This window comes from Artemia sp. Qi Xiang Cuo, chromosome 3 (assembly GCF_049724085.1).
Source record: "Artemia sp. Qi Xiang Cuo chromosome 3, ASM4972408v1, whole genome shotgun sequence".
In the NCBI taxonomy this organism is placed as follows: Eukaryota; Metazoa; Arthropoda; class Branchiopoda; order Anostraca; family Artemiidae; genus Artemia; species Artemia sp. Qi Xiang Cuo.
In genome coordinates, this window is record NC_142796.1 from 3,741,450 (window position 1) to 3,756,455 (window position 15,006).

At 37.0% G+C, this 15,006-nt stretch overlaps 1 protein-coding gene across 6 annotated transcripts in view; it reads right to left on the reverse strand.

Moving 5' to 3' along the window:
- Positions 1 to 2,348: 2,348 nt before the first annotated feature.
- Positions 2,349 to 15,006, reverse strand: part of pit (probable ATP-dependent RNA helicase pitchoune) — a 46,379-nt gene continuing 33,721 nt past the window's right edge. For all 6 annotated transcript variants that reach the window (XM_089108406.1, XM_089108407.1, XM_089108408.1 and 3 more), the window contains exons 10-11: positions 7,722 to 8,070; positions 2,349 to 2,532 (exon numbers count right to left, since the gene is read on the reverse strand). In XM_089108406.1, coding sequence (XP_088964532.1) covers positions 2,384 to 2,532; positions 7,722 to 8,070 — 498 coding nt within the window. In that variant the 3' untranslated portion in view covers positions 2,349 to 2,383. The remainder of the gene's footprint in view (positions 2,533 to 7,721; positions 8,071 to 15,006) is intronic.

The window sequence follows — 15,006 nt, forward strand, 5'->3', positions numbered from 1 at the left end:
CCGAAATTCCTTTTTCTCTGTTTAGATTTAGTCAATTTTTTCAGTCTTATGTAAGGTTTGATGGTAAAAGTTAAAGTTAGGTTGGATTCGGTTAGAAATTTCAGAAATGGGTTGAAAACCTGTCCTAACTTGTCACCATCACTTGAGTTTACTTAACTTAATTCTCCTGCTGACTCGGTGCCAGCATCGAGAGAGTAGACAGTATCCTTCTTGAGTAAACCCGGTTTTGAGCTGCCGAGGGTGCATTTGCAGGTCTTATGCTTGCCTTACTTTAAAAATGATGTGGACTGTCGAACCATCTTGCTCTTGGGTGACCACGTGGTCGTTTCCATCCAGCGACCACAGGATTAAAATCATATACGATGCGAGAAGGAGTTTCTAGTGACATTCAAAGAAGGTGGTCGTACCATTTCAGTGTACGTTGCGCAGCTTGCAGGGAGAATGCAATCTGCATCGTGCGGAACAGAAGGTTGATGTTACTGATAAAATCATATCAACGAAGTCTTTCTATCTTGCAGAGTCCTTTGCTTTGAATTATACCCAGCATCCTCAAAGTATTGGTGGTTTCTGGCCAAGTTTCTGTGCCATAGAGTAGGACTGAGCCGACAGACATATTAAATATCCGCATCTTTGTAAGATGGCTGACAAGAGGTTTATGCCAAATGTTATTAAGTCTCCCCAGGACGGAAGATGCCTAAGCGACTAATGCGTTGATTTTGCTTCCCACTGATCCATCACTTGACAGAACGGAGCCAAGGTATGTAAAATCACTGACGACTGATACTTGATTTTGGCATAGTTCGACTGTAAGAGGGGGTTGTTGAGACAGTTGCAGATAGATGAAAATAATTCTTGTTTTGTTCCAGCTAATATTGAGCCCGACCCTGCTAGCATCTTTCTCATAACGATCAGCGCTGCGCGAAATTCTTCGAGGGTGTTTGTCATGAGTGCCAGATCGTCAGCGAAGTCAACCTCACCTAGAAGTCTGTCAACGAACTTCAAGCCACAGTTCAAAGTCGCAGCAAATATTCACAGCCACGGTAGTAGCTAATTGCAGGAACAAGCACAACTGGTCAAAGTGGAAAGCGGTCACAATCGTGAGGAGTCACAGCCACAGTAGTAGTCGCAATCAAAATAGTCTTTGCACAAAAGGCGTTAAAAATAGTAGTAAGAATAATTAATTTCAGCTGTGTAGTTGGTAAAATTAGTGTAGTAGCAAGCGTCTGATCTTAGTTCGTGACAGAAAAACGGTTACAAAGTTAAAAAAAAAATGTCTTATGTTGCCAAATACTAAGTAGCGTTGACGTTTTTTCGAAACTAGCGCCAGTTTCCATTTTTATCAGTTACCCACACTCTTTGGTATAGATAAGAAAACTGTTGTTTCATATTTTTGAATTTCAAAAAATTGCATTTCAAATTTTCATTGATTGGTCAACTGTAAAGTTTATGCTTGTAAGTTGCACAATGCTCAGCTCAGCAAATTAAAAGGCGTATAGATATCCCCCTGCACTAGTAGATACCACCCCAGTATAGTAGCATAAATACCACCCCACAGCAGTTTTACATAATTTTGATTTTATCCGAAAGTGTGGCTATAATGTAACTTGAATATTCGGGCTTTACCAGGTAATGGCAGATTGAAATAGTAATTGCTTCCTTTGGGTATCATTGTCCTACTGTTTTTATCAACTTATGATACTGTTTACGCCATTAATGAGAAGATAGGTCAAAGCATAATTCTGACTATATTGAAATAGTATTTGCGTGACCTATGAAAGAACTACACAGGGATTACATCTGTTCCGTGATTTCAATGCTGCACTTGCACTTCAGAGGTGAAAATTGAAATGGCAAGTTTTTTTTTTTTTTTTAACCAATATCAGCACAATTCTATTTACACTAAAATTCCCTAGCCCTCTGTCTTATGATCTTTAGCCAGGTTCATTATAAAGGTCAAAGAGCATGGATAACTTATAAGAGTAGGAACTGGCGCTAGTGGCGACAAAAAACGAGCGCCATCCAGCCTTTGGCGACACTTGAACATTTTTTTTCTTAAGTGTAATAGTAAGAATAATTAATTTCAGCTGTGTAGTAGATAAAATTAGTGTAGTAACAAGCGTCTGATCTTAGTTCGTGACAGAAAAACGGTTACAAAGTTTGAAAAAAATGCCAAATGTTGCCAAACGCTTGACGGCGTTGACGTTTTTTTCGAAACTAGCGCCAGTTTCCATTTTTATCAGTTACCTACACTCTTTGATACAGATAAGAAAACTGCTGCTCCACATTTTTCGAATTAAAAAAAAAAGTATTTGCGTGACCTATGAAAAAACTACACAGAGATTTTTTTGTCGGCCGTTTATTCTTAAAAAATCTGATAAATAAATCACCTAGAAAACTGTCTATTTTTCTTATCTTTCCCTTCAACTTGTCTATACATTGAGGTTTTCTTAAATTTCTTTTCTTGTTTGTACTGTCCAAATCCGCCACCTCCTTGACGTTTCCTTGGTCGAACCCCTTTGCTACTGTGAACATCTATAATTTAAAATGAAACATATATTAGTGCTGGAAAAAGACAGGTAGAATAGACCAAAATTTGATTGAACGAAGAGCAAAAAACCGACCTTATAAACACTGTTGCAAGGTACCTGGTATTAGATATTGCAGCAATAAAAGCGAAAATACACCAAAGCATGATTTTGCTTACTTAGCCAAATTTGCCAGTTAAGAATTTGTCTGTAGGCAACTCCTTGTATGCAGGCATCAGCGATAATATGAATCTCAGGAAGAGACTAGAATTTGATAAAAAAAATATAGGTAAACTACGACAGATATATGTTAATAATTCTAAATTAGTATAATAGCACAATATGGTTTTACAGGATCTCATTCGCAATTTACTTTTTTTAATGGAAATTTAGTACCGTTGGAATATTTAAGAACCAGTCTTCTTTAAGGACCCGACAGACGTAGCTTTTTAGGGGCACTGATTTCAACAGAGCGGTACAAATACTTTACGCCAGATTTTCAAAACCAAACATCATGGACGTCAATAGTCACCTGCAGGTTACCAATAGTTGCATGATTGACCACAACTTATTATTTAGATCTTTTGTTATTATTTTTAAGTTCTTTTATTATTTAAATTGTTATTCTTTTTAGATTTTTATTTCATTAAAAAAATTAAATCAAAATTAAAATTTTCTCATTACTAAATTACAAGGTTTTTTTTATTATCAAATATCTAATTATTATTATAATTTGGTTCTTCTGATTTTACTAGTGAAGAAAAGAAAACGATTGAGGATTTCTTTTTTTATGATCACGATGAAAATCGGCGCTGTTTTCTTTGCAAATCGGCACCGAAAACGTTACATACGACCCTTTAATTCAAATTTTCAAATTCAATAAATTTACGAAATAGTCTATTTGACACCTATAACACTGGGTAACAGCAAAAAATCGTCCGGGGTTTCTCATCGGATTTATACTAATTTTGGTGTTCTGAGTCCAAATGTCACATTCATTTTGCTATATCAGGTCAACTTTTTTAGATACAGCCATAAGCCTACCTGACGAGCTATTCATATGCTAATATCAGGGGGTTTGAGTTCAATCATATTTTTCTTGTAGAATGTATCGAAGTACAACATTAGTTTATTTCTCTAAAGTATCTACATATGTATAGGCGTGATTGCAAAGCTTTTTAATTAACTCTTAGCCAATCAAATTGATTCTAAATTTCACTGCCTGACGTTAACCAGCCTTTTCTGTTTCTTTCACTTGATCGATAGGGCTTCGGCGCGACGGTCATGCAAGAATGATCCTGACGTTTCCTGCTACATCTGCAGAGATTACACGCTGTCAGTGGACATGAGAAACATCAAAGGATTTGTAAAGCGCGCCTACGTGCCTTACTTTGAAGTCAACCTAGGTGACCAAGATCCGCAAACGGTGTGCAAGATGCGTGTGGAATACCTGCAGCAATGGACAAAGGGCAAGAAAACTCCACTGAAGGTTGAGATCCCAATGGTTTGGAGGGAACCGTTAGACTATGCATCGGATTGTTGCTTATGTGCCATCAATACTACTGGCATCAACCAAAAGAATTGAAACAGTCTTCAGTAACCTAACCTTCCATCTGCCCACCGTCCAGTTGCTCATGGCAAAAAATTGCTGTACCAGCGTTCACAGAGCTTCACGACAGCGACGGCAAGGCCACTAGTGCAGATGAGGGAGGATATACAGGAGAAGAGTATAAAGCACAAGATAGTCTGCAGCCGTTTTCACAATGCTAGCTGAATGATTTGGTTCGGGATCTCAGCTTGTCGAAGACTTCCTCAGAGCTGTTGGCCTCCAGACTCAAAGAGAAAGTCTATTTGGTGAGGACGCACATTTTACTTTTTTTACATGAGGACTTTATGGGGTACTTCTGCCACGAGTAAAACATTGTGTACTGCCTAGATGTCGCTAGTCTTCTTGGTAAACTCGTCGCTCCCCGATACGATCCGAGGGACTGAAAACTCTTCATTGACAGCAACAAGCGCTCCGTTGAAGTGTGTGCTCCTCGACAACAGGAACCAATTTGCCTCATTCCCTCTTGTGCACTCCACAACTCTCAAAGAAAAATATGAAGCAGTGAAGTACGTGCTTGAAAAAATCCAATATGAGCATCCCCAATGCATTATCCGTGTCTACTTCAAGACGATGAATTTTCTACTTGGTCAGCAGTCCGGGTTCACGAATTAGCCATGCTTTATATGTGGATTAGTCGAGACAGACCCCAGCGCTATGTAAAGGAAGGGTGGCTGGCGCCAGAGCAGTTAGTAACTGGGGCGAGAAACATCATAAACGAACCCCTTGTTGATTGGCAGAAGATATTGATACCACTGCTACCCACGAAGCTTGGATTAATGAAGCAGTTCACGCGCGCTCTGGACAAGGATGGGAAGTGCTTCACTTACCTGTGCTAAGCCTTTCTGTAACTGACCATTGAGAAGCTGAAGACCGGTATTTTCGATGGCCCACAGATACGGCAGCTTCTATAGGACACAAAGTTTGAAAACTCAATAAAACACTAGAGTGCGCTGGTGGAAATCGGTTGTTCAGATGGTGAACAACTTCTTAGGGAACATGAAGGTAGTAAACCACGCCATACTTGTCAGCAGCATGATAGAGGCATTCCAAAACCTCGGGTGTTTCATGAGTATAAAAATGCACTTACTGTTCTCGCACATGGAGAATTTTCCTGAAAACCATGGGGTGATAAGCGACGAGCAGGGAGAAAGGCTCCACCAAGACATGCGCGAAATGAAGGAGAGGTACCAGGGATGATGGGATACAGTCATGATGGCGGACTACTACTGGTCGCTGAAGATAGACAACCCAGCAGCTGCTCACATACGGGAATCAAAGAAACACCAATTTATGCTGTGAACTCTAAAATTTTGTTAACGCTCATTCTTTTATTATTATTATGAATAATGCTTATCAATTTTGATGCAGTACATAAAAATTAAATTTGAATATGTTGACGGTTATTTGTTGAGGAAAACGGAAAGAATCTGTCATGGGTTTCTCAGCTGATGATACGCAGAAATCTGTTTTTTTTTTACACAAAATAGATTTTTTTTGAAATTTATGCAGCAAAAAATTCTGACCTGATTTAAATAATTTCTTAGACCACACTGCTTTTCCATTAAAAACAAAAAAAATTTAAACAAGAAAAACGGGTTTTAATTTTCTATAAAGCAGTGAAATACAAAACAATTAATTATGCACAAAAGCTCCGAATATTTCGGCCCCACATCCGGGAGCCTTTCTCAACGGAAATAAAATAAAATAAATAAAAAAAAAACTTAACTTACATCACAATAAAACATACTAAACACATAAAGACAAAGAAAAAAAAACAAAAGAAAAAATATAAATAAATAAGAAACAAAACTCACATATTAAATAAACACTTCCATACACTGAATGTCCATAATGATTCAACTCGCCTCCTCCCAGTGTATAAATGGAAATATATTAAATAAACACTTACATGCACTGAATGTATATAATGATTCAACTCGCCTCCTCCCAGTATATAAATGGAAATCTATCAAAAATGAAGAATATATTTATACTTAGACCAAAACAATAAAAGGTCAACCTACCTCCCGGCCCATAACCCCTAATTAAATTTCACAAGTTCATCAACCAATTTATGAATTATAAATTGAATTATAAACGAACTGCAGCTAAGCTTGCAACCAAACGAATCCATTCAATTTATAATTCATAAATTGGTTGATGAACTTGTGAAATTTAATTAGGGGTTATGGGCTGAAGTTAGTTGATCTTTTATTGTTTTGGTCTAAGTATAAATATATTCTTCATTTTTGATAGATTTCCATTTATACACTGGGAGGAGGCGAGTTGAATCATTATAGACATTCATTGCATGGAAGTGTTTATTTTATATACTTCCATTTATATACTGGGAGGAGGCGAGTTGAATCATTATAGACATTCAGTGCATGGAAGTGTTTATTTAATATATTGCAATTTATACAATGTGAGTAGGAGAGTTGAATCATTATAGACATTCAGTGCATGGAAGTGTTTAATTAATATGTGTGTTTTGTTTCTTATTTATTTATTTTTTGCTTTTGTGCTTTTTCTTTCTTTTTATGTGTTTAGTATGTTTTATTGTGATGTAAGTTAAGTTTTTTTTATTTATTTTATTTTTTTTCCGTTTACAAAGGCTCCCGGATGTAGGGCCAAAATATTCGGAGCTTTTGTGCATAATTAATTGTTTTGTATTTCACTGCTTTGTAGAAAATTAAAACCCGTTGTTCGTGTTTAAAAATTTTTTTGTTTCTGACCTGATTGAGAGAAACCGAGGTCATTTTCAGACTCAGAGCATCAAAATTAGTCTAATTCAGCTGGAAAACCCTGGATGATTTTCAAAAAATATTTTTTTTGTTACCCTGTGTAATAGTCAAAATCAGTACCTTTTTTATAGTAACTTTTTACCTTTTTATCTTTTTCGTTTAGCTGGCTTGATGAGTTGAAGCTTTAACAATATTTTTTTAGGAGGATAAGGTGGGTCGACTTCAAATCTTGAGCTGGTGAGAAGGAGACAATTTTTTTTATTGTTTCAAAAATCGGTATAAGATAGATAAAACAGTGTATTTGAAAGCCAAAAATGCGGCAATGTGCAAAAAAAGCAAAACAGTATAAACAGGCTTCAGGAATCTCTACTCTACAAAATTCTTATTATAAAGAAAACACTAAAATGAAACACTACATTACTTAATAAACTAGGATTTCTTTTAATAAACATAATTTCGAGATATGTTATTTTACAGATAAAATGTGGCGACATTTTGGAATTATCAACTCATTTAAGACATTTGGAATTATCAACTCAGTTTTTCGAATATACCTTCTCTTATTGTAGAAAGCCCCTGGCACCAGCTCAAGCCATGAATAAATTATCCTCATCTTTGCAAAGCGGGGAAGCATACCTGTATTCTTTGCGTCTTTTTTCGAGAACCTTTTCGATCTTACGCTAATTGGAAGGCAATTAGCCCTGAGCTGCATAGGCTACAATCTTTCATTTTCTATGCCTCTAATCTGACAGTCTTTTTGGCAAAGAAACAAGAACTAGTCCTACTTAAAGCAGAGGTTTCCATGTACTTGTGCAAGAAGGAGGAAGATGGGAGAGAACTTACTTAAATCAACAGCTGGCGGTACTTTGAAGCCAAATGAGTTAGCAACCTTAACTAAATCCAACGTGTTGACGTCATAGATGTGTTTCAAACTATGCGAATCGTAGGCTCGAATGTATGATTTGAATGCATCCTTGGCAGACATATGCAAAAAATAATTTTTGGTAATTAATTTCTCCAGTTGAGGTTGAATGTCAGCTATTTTTGACCAGGAAAAATCAAACTCATTCAATGGGACCCTTTCTTGCTTCAAGTAGCGGAGAAAGCCAAGCTCTTCTGGTCGGAGGATAAGGAGGGCGTGCCCTTTTCCACCTTGTCCGCGGGCGGTTCGGCCAACACGGTGAATATATTCCTAGAAGAAAAACAGTGAAGTTACTTAAGTCAAACAACTATTAAGAGTGAGAAGTTTGAACAACAACATCACTACCCAGGTGGAGAAAGATAGTGACCTCTTGTCACCTGACTTAGCATGAAAACACACGTTGATTGTAAAAAAGGCAATCGGCGCTATTCTAGTGCTGAAAACTCTGAAGAAATTCTGGGCTCCGATGGATCAACTCTCGAAACATTAGATCTAAGAGGTATAGTTATTTTACAACAACATGAGCTTGCAACATTTTTGGAGCTGTTGAATGGAGCACAAAAATCCGCCCACTAGTATAACATGCACATCCTGTTTGGCATTTCACCAATCCTGTTTTGGCAGCCTAACAAAGAAGAAAGTGATACAATTCAGAAGAGATCAGTACAAATCATCTAAGGATATCCCGACTGTTTTTACTCTTTTTATCTACAATCATTTGGACCTGACTCGCTTTTAGTCCGTCAAGAGATACTGTGCCTGAAATTTGCCCCCCCCCCCTCCAACCCATCTATAAGAACTTCCAACCCATAGATCCCAAATCCCCAGAGAAGCGCTAGCGTACGTTTCAAAACTGACACCTGTTTACTCCCAATCACAGCGTTATTCTCAAAGCTTAGTGCAGAGTTTCACTTGAGCATGTAACAATTCATAATTTGTGCGTTTGAAAATATGGTCGTAATTTTAATGTTTGTTGGTTAATTTGGCTTACAGTGACCCCATTTTAATCATTACAGTATTTTTTTTTTAATTTCATAACTGATTAATTGAGAAAAATATACCGTGTTTGGGTTATGCCTGTGAGATTTAATTTACAGTAAACGATTTGACTTGAAATAATAGAAGGAATTTTGTTAAATATTTATCTAATATATTTTATCTTATAATTGAATTATAAAATATATTATATCCAGAAATATTTTATAATGTCTTCTCTACATAAATATCTTATAATAAATGTTTTATAAATTTTATTGAACGTTAGAGGATATTAGTGTTAAACGGAGTGTTAATATGGAGGAAAAAGACGCAAATCCCAAGTTTACAGTACTTGATAGCAATAGAAAAGAGCGCAAACACGTGCTTACTCACCGTTCTCACGTATGTTTAGTTGTAAGAGATACAACTCAAGCTAATATTCAACAAATCACAGCGTAATTTTGATTATTTTTAAAAATAAATCACAGCTGTTTATAGGCAAAAATGGAAACTGTCCATCTAATGTCCTTTACTGTTTTCACCAGGGGCGTAGCTCCAGCATTTTTGTTGGGGAGGGGGGGGCTAGAGGGGCCCACATCCAAAGAAGGGCACGGGGTATGTAACATTTTTCTCTAAATTATTAGGGGGCAACCACCCCCTTCAAACAACGCCACTGGTTTTCACTTATTTAGAATTAAGTTAAAACTGTCTCTCAACTGTACATCTTACAATCTCTCGGTAACCTAACTAGAGCTTCATGAAAAAAATGGATATCCTTCATCAACAAAAGACAAAAAAAAATACAAGAATTAACATAAAGAAAAGATGAAGTCCCTAATAGGTTCAATATAAATCTTGAAATAAAAAAAAGATTATAGAAATATTTTTTTTTTTACTAAGATTTAAGATGGGTCTTTATACCCAAAACGGAAAAGTGCTTTCATTGTTTTTTTTTTTAAATGACTACTCCTTTAACTTCTGTCCAAGGTTGTTACACATTGGTTAAACTTGCAGAAATATATTCAAGGTAAAAAAAACTCATTAAGCAAGCCAAAGAAAAGTAATGAGGAAACGATGTATGTAACCAACAGCACTACAGCCACCATTAATAGCTTTTTAACGGCACAAGTTTTGCTTGTGATAATTCTGAAAAATAATTTAAGGCCTGAGACCCTTGTTAATTTGGACTTTATATTTGAAAATCGTGTTTTTGTCAACTTAGGCTACTTGATAAGTGGCCACTATAGATTTGAGCATCTCGCGACAGTTAATGCCACACCTAGATAATTATAACTTTATAATCAAGCCTCGGCAACAACTGATAATCATTTTGGCTCTCATAGAAATGTGGAAGACACGCGTGAGACTCCCTTGGAGCGTAATGACACGTTTTATATTTTCCTATTTTTAGCCAAGTTTTACTTAACTCGCTGACTCTGTCTTCAAAATTTGAGATGCTTATTTCGACCCTTCCCTCTCATCCGATTTGGCTAAAAAAATTTGTACACAGCTTTGCTTTACCTCATTTCAATATTCGGATCTATTTGAATTTCAAAAATACTTCATAATTATTCTTTGCACCATTATTGCTCTATGTTTATCTTATTTCTATACGTTCTCAAGGTAGGGAGCGCACATGGAGAGTAAACTTTCCTCGATTATTGGTTTGAAGATCTTCATCAAAATAACTGAAGAATGATTGCCTAAAATATACTTTTTATTTTCTGCCCCACCCCCTACGAAAAATACTGCAGCCCCTATTCATCTGAAGGTAAGACTATTAGTGCCTATGATTAATAGGTACCGTTAAAAAGTTGACAGATTCAAAAAAAAAAGATACGCCACTTGCTTTTAATTTCCTAGGCAGTGCCTTAGCGCTGCCTAGGTAAAGAACGATGTGGGCAAAAAGTGTGTTTTTTTTGTTTGTTTTTTTCTCCATACCCGGGCACTTCGTATCGAAGGAGTCGTCGTAGAAACTTCAAAAAGGGCTCATTTGTTTGTAAATTAGAGTGGCTAGTGCCATTTTTAATAGTCGAAAGTGATTGGAGGGCAACTAGCCCCCCCCCCCACGCCCCACAGTCCGCCAAACACATCCAATCGAAATTTGTTCAGCGTAATTGATTTCCAGATAGAAAAATATATTTTTGAGGAGGACACTCGCCCACAACCCTCAGGGCAAGAGTTTTAAGTTATGCCCTGGGGGCACATAAGGTTTTTATAGAAGGCGTTGTAGTAGCAACTTCAAAACATGCTCATTCGATTGGAAATTCAAAGGGCTAGTGCCCTTTTTAATAGCCGAAAGTGATTGGAGAGCACCTAGCCCCCCCCCCCACGCCCACCATTCCCCCAAACACATTCAATCTAAATTTTGAGATTTGTTCAGCGTAGGCTAGTTGATTTCCAGATAGAAAATATGTTTTCGAGGAGGACACTCCCCCACAACCCTCAGGGCAAGGGTTTAAAGTTATGCCCTGGGGGCATATAAGGTCTTTATAGAAGGCGTTGTCTTAAAAACTTCAACGCTCATTCGATTGGAAATTCAAAGGGCTAGTGCCCTTTTTAATAGTCGAAAGTGATTGGAGGGCAGCTGCCCCCCCCACAGGCCCCTCGTTCCCCCAAACACATCCAATCAAAATTTTGAGATAGCCATTTTGTTCAGCGTAGTTGATTTCCAGCTACAAAATATGTTTTGAGGAGGACACTCCCCTCCAACTCTCGGGGCAAGTTTTATAAGTTTACCCTGGCGGCATATAAGGGTTTTCTTGAGGGTGTTGTTGTAAAAACTTCAAAAGGGCTCATTTGATTGTAAATTCAATGAGCTAGTGCCCTTTTTAATAGTCGAAAGTGATTGGAGGGCATCTAGCCCCCCCCCCCCACCCACGCCCATCATTCCCCCAAACACATCCAATCAAAATTTTGAGAAAGCCATTTTGTTCAAAGAGGCTAGTTGATTTCCAGATAGAAGATATATTTTTGAGGAGGACACTCCCCCACAACCCTCAGGGCAAGGATTTTAAGTTATGCCCTGGGGGCATAATAAGGATTTTACAGAAGGCGTTATCGTATAATCTTCAAAAAAGGCCTTTTGGATTGTAATTTCAATGGGATAGTACCATTTTTAATATTCGAAAGGTATGGGAGGGCATTTAGCCCCCCCCCCCCACGTCCACCTTTTCCCAAACATTCAATCAAAATTTTTAGATAGTCATTTTGTTTAGCGTAGTTGATTTTCAGCTACAAAATATGTTTTGAGGAGGACACTCCCCTAAAACTCTCGGGGCAAGTGTTTTAAGTTTACGCTGGGGGTATATAAGGTTTTTATAGAAGGTGTTTTCGTAGAAACTTCAAAAGGGGCTTATTTGATTGGAAATTCAAAGAGCTAGTGCCCTTTTTTAATTGTCGAAAGTGATTGGAGGGCAACTAGCCCCCCCCTGGGCCCATTATTCCCCCAAACACATCCAAACAAAATTCTGAGATAGTCATTTTGTTCAGCATAGTTCATTTCCAGATAGAAAATATGTTTTTGAGGAGGACACTCCCCCACAACCCTCAGGGCAAGGGTTTTAAGTTATACCCTGGGAGCATATAAGGTTTTTATAGAAGGCGTTGTCTTAGAAGCTTCAAAAAAGCCTCATTCGCTTGGAAATTGAAAGGCCTAGTGCCCTTTCCAATAGTCGAAAGTGATTGGAGGGCAACTAGCCCCCCCCACCCAAACGCCCATCATTCCCCCAAACACATCCAGTCAAAATTTCGAGATAGCCATTTTGTTCAGCGTAGTTGATTTCCAGATAGAAAATATGTTTTTGAGAAGGATACTCCCCCACAACCCTCAGGGCAAGGGTTTTAAGTTATGCCTTGGGGGCATATAAGGTTCTTATAGTAGGCGTTGTCGTAGAAACTTAAAAAAAGGTCATTCGATTGGAGATTCAAAGGGCTAGTGCCCTTTTCAATAGTCAAAGTGATTGGAGGGCAACTAGCCCCCGACGCCCATCATTCCCCCAAACACATCCAATCAAAATCTTGAGATAGCCATTTTGTTAAGCGTAGTTGATTTCAGATAGAAAATGTTTTTTAGGAGGACACTCCCCCACTGCTCTAAGGGCAAGGATTATAAGTTATGCCTTGGTGACAAACAAGGTTTTTTATTGAAATCTTTGTCTTAGAAACTTGAAATAGGGATCATTCAATTTGAAACTCAAAGGATTAGTACCCTTTTTAATAGTCGTGATTAGTGATATTTTTTGTTGTCGTTGTTGTTTAGACCACGGCACTTCGTACCTAAGGATTTGTTGTTAAAGGTTTAAAAACGGCTGTTTCGATTAGAAATAGAAAGAGTTTGTATCTTGTTTGATAGTCGAAAGTGGTTAGAGGGGAACTAATCCCCGTTCCACTCCCACCCTCCCGTTGGCTTCAAACGTTTAAAAACTAAATGTTTTTGTAAGATGAAATAAAAATGCACTGTGATATTGCTAATTCCCAATAAGGAATCTCAGCATTATCCCAAGAACGACTGAGGGTATTATGTTCAAACTTTCGGGGCTACTTCTGCTCTTAAAATTTAACCAAATCAAAATAGCGTAAGTGTATCCATACTATCAAAGAAAGTAAACAGATTTTTTTGCGAATGGTATCAAGTTTTTCATTTCAGGTCAACTAGAGGAGGTATGAAACTAAATTAAACAGTACTATTTGTGTCCAGATTTTAAAAGGGAGTATGTTGTTAAAAATAGCTGAAAATTTTTCTCCAGCATACAAATAGAGGACCAAACTATAGCCTTAAAAATTAAAAGGATTTAAAGTGTTATTTTCTTTTTCCTTGAAAAGACTGTCAATATAAAACGAACAGAAATTAATTAAAAAAACTGTTTCCACAAAATAAATTTTTCAAAGAAAATTAAAGAACTCCATTAAACAAAAAATGAGCAAAAATAAAATCAAATAATCTATCAAGCGTGAAACTACCACAAATCAACATCGATAAATAAATGAAACCCAAAACGAACAGAAATTACAATAAATAAGCGAGTCAAACTCAATACGAGCAGAAATTAACCTAAGTTGGGCGCAAAACCCCAATGCCCTCCCAAGGCCAGAACAAAATTTGCAATTTACTAAAAAAAATACAAATGAATGTGCATTGTCAGTTTAATATACATATACTGATATTTAGCAATCAAAATGTTAATATTATTTGATTTATTAAAGTTACAAAAGTAAAATTTTTTTTATTTTTTTCAGTAAAATGCAAATTTTGTTCTGGCCTTGGGAGGGCATAGGAGTTTTGCGCTCAACCTATGTTAATTTCTGCTCGTATTGAGTTTGACTCGGTTATTTATTGTAATTTCTGTTCGTTTTGGGTTTCATTTATTTATCGATGCTGATTTGTGGTAGTTTCATGCTTGGTAGATTATTTGATTTTATTTTTGCTCATTTTTGGTTTAATGGAGTTCTTCACTTTTCTTTGAAAAACTTATTTTGTGGAAACAATTTTTTTGATTAATTCATTCTAGAAGACCTTCTAAAAGGTATCAGAAGTTACAAAAAAAGGTAACAGACAAATCTTTTCAACGGACAGCTAATGGCACAAATGCAAGATCATGCTACTCCCCGACAGCTCAGTAAATCAATTAACAGCCAGGAATAGAAAACTGAATGTTGATTGAAAAACAGGAACATTTCTTTTAAGCAGTTCTACCAACTTCCCCTCCCTAGAAAATAAGAAACCAGATGTTCAAACTGTGCATAGTAGTTGCAAAAAAAAAAGAAAAGTGTTAGGTATTTTTGCAGTCAATGACAAGGCCATACCCAGGATTTTTTTCGGAGGGGGAGGAGGGGGGTTACACAAAAAAATCTCAAAAAACGCATACAAAATTTATTTATGTCCATTTTTGTTAAAGTTTTTACGAGTCAGACAAACATTTCAGAGGGGGGGGGGGTTAACCCCCCCTTGATAAGGCCTTGGTCAATGGCCCGACGAAAAGAATTGTGCACTTAACTGGTAGTATTGTTGCAACTATATGTAAGGGCGATTTTGCTCTTCTATAACAAGATACAGGGATCTCTGCTAATTTTCTGACCGACCAATGGCGTAAATTCTTTGCTCTCACTATTACATACGATGTCACATATTAAATAGCCTTTTGTTGTAGATAATTTCGGAGACTACATTGCCTTTCCATGCCGATAAATAAAAGTTCAGATAGGGATAAAATCCTTTTAATAGACAGT